The sequence below is a fragment of the Engraulis encrasicolus genome, chromosome 24, assembly GCF_034702125.1.
Source record: "Engraulis encrasicolus isolate BLACKSEA-1 chromosome 24, IST_EnEncr_1.0, whole genome shotgun sequence".
NCBI lineage: Eukaryota > Metazoa > Chordata > Actinopteri > Clupeiformes > Engraulidae > Engraulis > Engraulis encrasicolus.
The window spans coordinates 25,110,282-25,117,781 of record NC_085880.1 but is presented as its reverse complement, the minus strand read 5'-3'; the positions used below and the strand labels follow the sequence as shown (position 1 = coordinate 25,117,781).

General features: G+C 44.4%; 1 protein-coding gene across 1 annotated transcript in view; it reads right to left on the bottom strand.

Moving 5' to 3' along the window:
- Positions 1-7,500, bottom strand: part of prkceb (protein kinase C, epsilon b) — a 157,334-nt gene that overhangs the window by 61,797 nt on the left and 88,037 nt on the right. Inside the window, exons 3-7 of the mRNA XM_063191371.1 lie at positions 5,787-5,952; positions 3,746-3,780; positions 3,151-3,239; positions 2,389-2,518; positions 864-1,006 (exon numbers count right to left, since the gene is read on the bottom strand). Of these exons, the coding sequence (XP_063047441.1) occupies positions 864-1,006; positions 2,389-2,518; positions 3,151-3,239; positions 3,746-3,780; positions 5,787-5,952 (563 nt within the window). The remainder of the gene's footprint in view (positions 1-863; positions 1,007-2,388; positions 2,519-3,150; positions 3,240-3,745; positions 3,781-5,786; positions 5,953-7,500) is intronic.

The window sequence follows — 7,500 nt, the reverse complement described above, 5'->3', positions numbered from 1 at the left end:
TCATACAGAGGAGATGACCTTAGTGTCCACAATGGTAGCTATGTCTCCAGTAATGATGTGGTAACACTTTACTTGAACACTTTACCTGACACTTTGATGCCGGCATCATGCGTATGGCATGATCGTGTCATAACAGTGTCGAAACGACATTCATGAACATGTCATATACATTATATCAATGTCATGAACATTTTGTGTCTTTTAGTTATGGTAAAGACAGCCCAAACAATGTCAACTTTTTATGACCATAAATCATTTATGACATTGACATAATGTTTATGATTTGTCCATGACTGTGTCATGATACTATTTTGACAGTAACTTCTCCTACTTCTATTTCGACAACTAACCCCTGTAAAGGGCCGTACACACACATCGCTGCTATTTACTAGCTTCTCGCTTGCTCGCCTACTCGCCACTCTATCATGGAACGTTCGCTGAAAGTTCCCGCGGCTTTAACTGCCAATGAACAGGCGAGAAGTACCGAACTCTGCATTCCAATTGGTTACTCGCTTACTCGCCTCGCTCGAAGATAAAATATTTTCAACTCGGGATCCGCCCACATCGCATCGCTTGTACAGTACTCGCCTACTCGCCTGCTAGTCTTGCTGGAACACATTGACATTCTATTGAGTTCATTCGCTGAGCGAGTAACTAGCAGCGACGTGTGTGTAACTTAACACATCTAACTCATTTATTGTAATTAATTGGCATACAGTATACAGCATACTCTGAATTAGCATGTAGCCTAGCTGGAACAAATTATACCTGTCACTTTATCAGAGATTTTGAAGCCAGGTTGCCCATGACTACCACACATCATACATTTTTGGTATGAGTTTGAAACAGAAAAAAAGGATCACCTTTTTCCTCCTCTGTGCTGTGTTGGAGATCTTGTCGGGCGTGACCCCCAGGTCTGAGAGCACCTTAGCGATGCCCCGCGCGTCCACCCCACAGTTGGGGGCCACGTTACTTTCACAGCGTCTGTGTACATTCATCTTACAGACTGGAGGGAAAGGCAAGAGAAGGCAGGAAAAGCACATGGAAGAGCATTCATTAATATCCTCATTTAAGTGGTGAAAGGCATCTTCCCATTAGAGTCATGCTCTCAACATATCACTGTACTTTGCCATGTCACAATAACTTGTCCTTCTTCTACTAATTACTAACATGGTCAAAAAAATATATGTGAACATAATATGACAAGCTATACCAAACTCTGTTGGAAACAATTGGAGAGTGTGTGTGAGAGAGAGAGAGAGAGAGAGAGAGAGCAATCATTTGCATCTAACGTATAACAGAACACAAAAATAATCGATATTTCACAACATATTTATATACATAATATCTGGGGACGGGCATTGGAAATAAGCTTTTGGCTATAAATGCTACGATGCTTGCTGTTTGCAACCTACATGTTATGTATCTGTCCCTATCAAATAAATTAAACTAAAATATGGGTGGTGTCAGAAAAAGGGTATTGAAGTGGGAGGGATAGAAATTCAGCAAACAAAGTTCTGTTGTCTAATGCAGTGTACAATTAGTTTGCAGCCCACTTCAGCATGGATTATAAACAATGTACTGTACCGCATGAGCTTCATCATCAGACATTACAGTAATGGCATGGGGGTGGGGAAACGGAGAGAGAGAGAGAGAGAGAGAGAGAGAGAGAGAGAGAGAGAGAGAGAGAGAGAGGAAGAGAGAGAGAGTAGGGAGAGAGAGAGAGAGAGAGAGAGAGAGAGAGAGAGAGAGAGAGAGAGAGCGAGAGCGAGAGAGAGAGAGAGAGAGAGAGAGAGAGAGAGTGAGAGTGAGCGAGAGAGAGAGAGAGAGAGAGAGAGAGAGAGAGAGAGAGAGAGAGAGAGAGAGTAGGGAGAAATGATGATGAGTCCAGTAGGCTGGAGCTAAACGGATGACTTGTAGAACATCACATAATTGAAATGCCGCAATTTCCCTGCCCAATTAAGCAATTTACTGAAGGCTGCTTGAACCTGACCACCCGCTACAAATTATAAATGTGAGTATGCATTCATGCGACTGATATACTGTATATTTGTGTGTGCGTGTGTGTGTGTGTGCATGCGTGCGTGTGTGTGTGTGTGTGTATGCGTGTGTGTGTGTGTGTGTGTGTGTGTGTGTGTGTGTGTGTGTGTGTGTGTGTGTGTGTGTGTGTATGCGTGTGTGTGTGTGTGTGTGTGTGTTTGTGCGTGTGTGTGCTTGCTAGCATAAGAGAGAGAGAGCAAGAGCAAGAGAGAGAGAAAAGAGAGAGAGAGAAAGAGAGAGAGAGACATGCTTGAGTTCATGTGTGTGCCTGCTTTATGCAGCAGATGCATGCTTTTACCCGTGTCTGGTTTGAGACTTCATGTCCCAAGATGCAGCAGTGAGACTCACCTTTGCACTGTAAGCCTTGCCTGAGCAGACCCCAGAGGAGAGAGCCGCAGTGGTCACAAAAGGTGGGAACTTTGTAGTTGTGGATACTGAATTTGTGGGGCATGTTTACACTGAAGCGCTGTGACCCCACCTGCAGGGGGAGACAAAGGACCACTTTGTGAATAAAATCTCATCACACATACAGACACAGTAAGCCACATGTTCAAAAAAGGCATGATATCCTCCATCAGTGCAATATAACAAAACAGTACATCATCCGTCAGTACAATATATCAATACACGGTACAGTGTTATCAAATACAATAATATGGGAAAGAATGGGTATAACTACAGTCAGGCTAATGCCATTATGCGATCATGTTTTTTGGAGATGACTAGAAAATTGTTGATGCTGTTGATTTCTTCTTTTTTGGGGGGGCTTTTTGGCCTTTATTATTACAGGACAGTATGAGAGGAGACAGGAAACGATTGGGAGAGAGAGATGGGGCAGGGTTGGGAAATGACCCCGGCCGGACTCGAACCGGGGTCCCCATGGGCATGCAAGTCCAAATGTGGGGGGCTTAGCGCGCTGCGCCACAGCACCCCCCACTACTAACCGAATTTTAAAGATCTATGACTAAGATCACCCATTTTAAGCGGACAAAAGTACTGTATAAATACTATACTGACTGTATAGATACAATTTATCAGAAGTATTATAGTGGATGTCTTTTTCATTACAGTAAAAGAAGCGAAGAGCTAGTTCCATACAACTTGTCCCACCTCTTCAGCTACATCCTCCTGCTTCTTCAGGCCAGCACACTTTGTGATGATCAGCTCATGACACCGCTTGTGGACGACACAGGTGCACACTGCAGGACAGAGAACCACAGCTTATTACTCGCTCCATTTTAAACATGTATGCATAGTATGTGCTGTACATGTGGGTTAAAAAAAATTGGGGGGGGGGGGGGGCTGAAGCACGGGTAGCACAACAGCACAATGGCACAACGGCATCTAATGCCCATGACTTAATTTGTAATTGGTGGTTGATATACTGCAATGAAAATGCTTCTTAGATACTCCACTAAAAACAGACAAAAAATTCCATACAATAGTACTGGACACTGGGTGTCGTTGCGCAGCCCTGACGTGTGCTACTGCTGAAACGTCACGGAACGGACCCATGTACTATGCATGTGTAGTCCATACAAACATCAGAACGGTGTCTGTCTAGGTGTATAGCTTTGTCTTGCAAATACATTAATGATGACACACTTAAATGGATATAATATGATTCAAACCCTTGCTTATCAATAATGACATTTGCTTTGGAATACTTGAACACACAAAGAATGGATACTTAAGGCTGCTTTACCTTGACACTGGTAACCTTGCTTCCCAAGAACTCCCCTGTAAGAGATACAGAAACAGGTTACTACCATGCAAGTATTTGCGATATCAACATACCATATCAAAACATCCAATCATGCGACGTGCAAGTATTTGGGATATCTTTTGCTTCACCATACCATCTGAACTGTATAGTCATGCAAGCGTACGTGTGTACATATGTGTGTGGGTGAATCAAGTGTGTGCGTAAGTGTGTGTGCATTCTTTTCATTATCCGAAGTTTGTAACCCAATTTACTGTAACATCATATCAACATAATAAAATTATCATATCGGGGACCCCGGTTCGAGTCCCTCTCTGTCCCACTTGCTTCCTGTCACCATCTCAGACTGTCCTATCAAATAAAGGCATGAAAGCCCCTAAAAAAATATATATACATATCATATCATATCATATCATATCATATCAACATATCTAACCATTATCTGTGGGCCCCAAGAGAACAATACTGAGTGTGCGCACATGTGTGACTGTGTATGTAGTACGTATCAGTTAGGATGAGGCAAATGGGAGGTAAAAATGTATGCTGTGTCATTTTCTCATGTGAGTTTGCATGGCTGTGCAGCTGGGAATGTGTGAGCAAGGCAAGGGTGAGACTGGGTGAGAAGCCAGACCGTATTAGAAGGATTAGACGGATTAACATTGTCATTATTATCTAATTGTCCTCATGAGTAATTTTCTGGTTGTCTGAAATTCTCATCATGTCTATGCGTGTCTGAAGGTCTTTGCTGCATACGCTATACTGAATGCTTGAATATGTATATGCATATTGTGTTGGTAAGCACTGGTGTGAACAGTTTGGCTTGCCTCTGTGTGTGTGTGCGCATGTGTGCGTGTGTGCGTGCGTGCCTGTGTGTGTGTAGGGAAGCTGACAGTTGGGGACAAAAGGGTCAGTTTTACCAGGCACAGGGAGAGGGGGGCCCCAAGACCTTTCGAAAGACTTTGACCTGGGCCGAGGGAAAGCTGTAAGTGGTCCTGTGTGTGTGTGTGTGTGTGTGTGTGTGTGTGTGTGTGTGTGTGTGTGTGTGTGTGTGTGTGTGTGTGTGTGTGTGTGTGTGTGTGTGTGTGTGTGTGTGTGTGCATGTGTGTGCATGTGTGTGTGTGTGTGTGTGTGTGGGCAGCGACACACTCAATAAAGCAGCATTGTTGCTCCCATCTCCTCCAGCCCTGGGGCTTTTCCCACTGTCGCTATGACAACAACAGAATCTCCAATGAGGGCGCTTACGCTTCTCAAACCAAGGCCAGCGCATGCAGTGGTGGGTGTTTCAGAGAGTGTGCACCCATGCCAATTATGTCTGTACAGTACCCTGCTGTGTGTGTGTGTGTGTGTGTGCGTGTGTGTGTGTGTGTGTGTGTGTGTGTGTGTGTGTGTGTGTGTGTGTGTGTGTGTGTGTGTGTGTGTGTGTGTGTGTGAGAGAGAGAGAGAGAGAGAGAGAGAGAGAGAGAGAGAGAGAGAGAGAGAGAGAGAGAGAGAGAGAGAGAGAGAGAGAGGGAGAGAGAGAGAGAGAGAGAGAGAATCAAAGGTACTTCAAGTGTTCATGCTTCATACTGTCAGTCAGCATACTGAGTACTAACAGCTCAGATTTTTTTGCAGGCCGATAGAGAACAGATGCCAGTTACCATGCCTGATGTTAAACCCACTGATGTGGTCCAGAAACAGAAAATGTGGCATTTGATGCAAACCGAGTAAACCTTTTTCCAAGTGAGCCATGACAAGAACATAGACGTCAGAATATCAATCCGTTTGGCACCCTACTAGCATCCTGGTTAGCATTTTGGCTACCAGTGTACTGTAAATGGTGCGGGAACTTAGCCTAGCGAGCTAAACCCCTTGCAGCCACTATGCAGGGGTGTCTAGATTTCTAGGCTAGCGGGAACTGACGGTGGGACCGGGACCAGCCTGAAAACACCTTGAGAAAGTATATCTGTGTGTGTGAGAGAGAGGTAGGGAGAGAGAAAGAAAGAGTGTCCATGGGGGAGGGAGAGAACTAGAGCGAGAGGCTCACCATATAAAGTCTCTGCAGTGGGAGCAGTATGTGGGTTGCCTCAGGTAGGTGGCCATGAACTTGTGTCCGTTAACCTGATGGACCCTCCGCCGCACGGCCCCCTGGCGCTTCCGCGGCCGCATGCGCTCCCGAAACACACGCTCCTCATTTTCAGGACCTGTCGCAGCTGAGACACAAAGAAACAAACAAACAAACAGAAATCGTCAAATCATCAACTCCTTGGCAGTACATTATATTACTGTACAAGGTACATTCCATTACATTTATCAGACACTTTGGTCCACTCTCATCCTTTTCAGGACCTTTTGCAGCTGAGAGACACAAAAAAACATTGCATTATAGTACATAATGCTTAATCTAGACGGTACTATCATCTGAAGTAGCTTGATTTACAGTTACTGAGGTACGCAATACTGGTTTGCTGATTCAAATTCCAAGACAAGCTTTCTAACTATAAGACCACGGTTGGCTCACAAACAAACACAAATCTGCAGTTTTGTCAGGTCCATTACAGTCAAGAAACATGAGACAAGAAATTATAAATGCAATTTCTTTATTGAATAGCTATTAGAGAATTAGATTGTTCTGTGTGGCTCTGTTCAAAGGAGTCCCCTGGTTTTCCAAGAGCACCAAGGAAAGTACAGATTCAGGGGACAGCAGCAGCGTAGAGAATGCTCACCCAATTTAAGAATAGGATAGAAAATAATCCCCCCACGAACAGAGCAGGCGACATGACAAGGAGTAGTCTACGTATGTCATGTCAGTCATACACGACAAGGTGGAGCAGGGGAGGTGGTGGGTTGTGAAGAAGCGAGCAGCCAAGAGTTGGGAACAAAACAGAGAATTTAAAACTGTAAGGAGTAAGGAGAGTTGATTAGCTGATCCAGAACACCTCAGACAAATTACAGGTAGAAGCGGCAAGCTCTTGACTATAATGGCCTGCCAGAACTAACGCTCAAGGTAGATTTAGTGCGCATCCAAATATACTGTCTTCAGGTGACCCGGCAGTTATTTTCCAAGCATCAGTGCTTCCTTAACTGGCCACTAGATGGTACTAATGCAGAGCTCAAGTACTGAGCCCAAGTCTCCTTCTCAAATGCAGAGGTCATACCACATCTCTCTTCGTCTCTGAGTTAGGTGCTCAGATTGTGAACGCATTTTGTGACAATGCCCTTCAAAACTGCCAAGTCATTTAGTATGGATAGGCTGTTGCATCATGAACCACCATTTATAAGCAATGTTCTTGACAGAAGACAACCACAAATCAACACACACCAATGACTGTACAACCATGATAACCATTATGCAAAAAAAGATAAAAAGCAAAAAATGATGTGACAAATCAAGACAATTATTTAATTAACAAAAAAAACATCAAATGCTTTACAGTGTCTGCTCTTCCTCTCCCTTTGTGGCAAGACGGCTTAATGTACTGTATCGTATCTGACATGGCCAATGGATATAAAAATATCCTTCATCTTCATCTCCTCCGGTGCCATGGGAGAGAGATATGAGCCTATCTCCTCGCTGCCGGCTGGCTGGCAGGGCCTCAGGTGGGCCTTAAATAGTTTCTCCTAATGCCCTCATATATTTTTTTGCCCGTGGCGTGTCAGGAAGTGCCGCTCTGCTCTGGCTGTCTCCAATGTTCCTCTCAGATGGCACAGTCTGTCTTGGGCAGCCAGGGGTGCATTTCTCAAAAGAGAAGTTGTTAGCC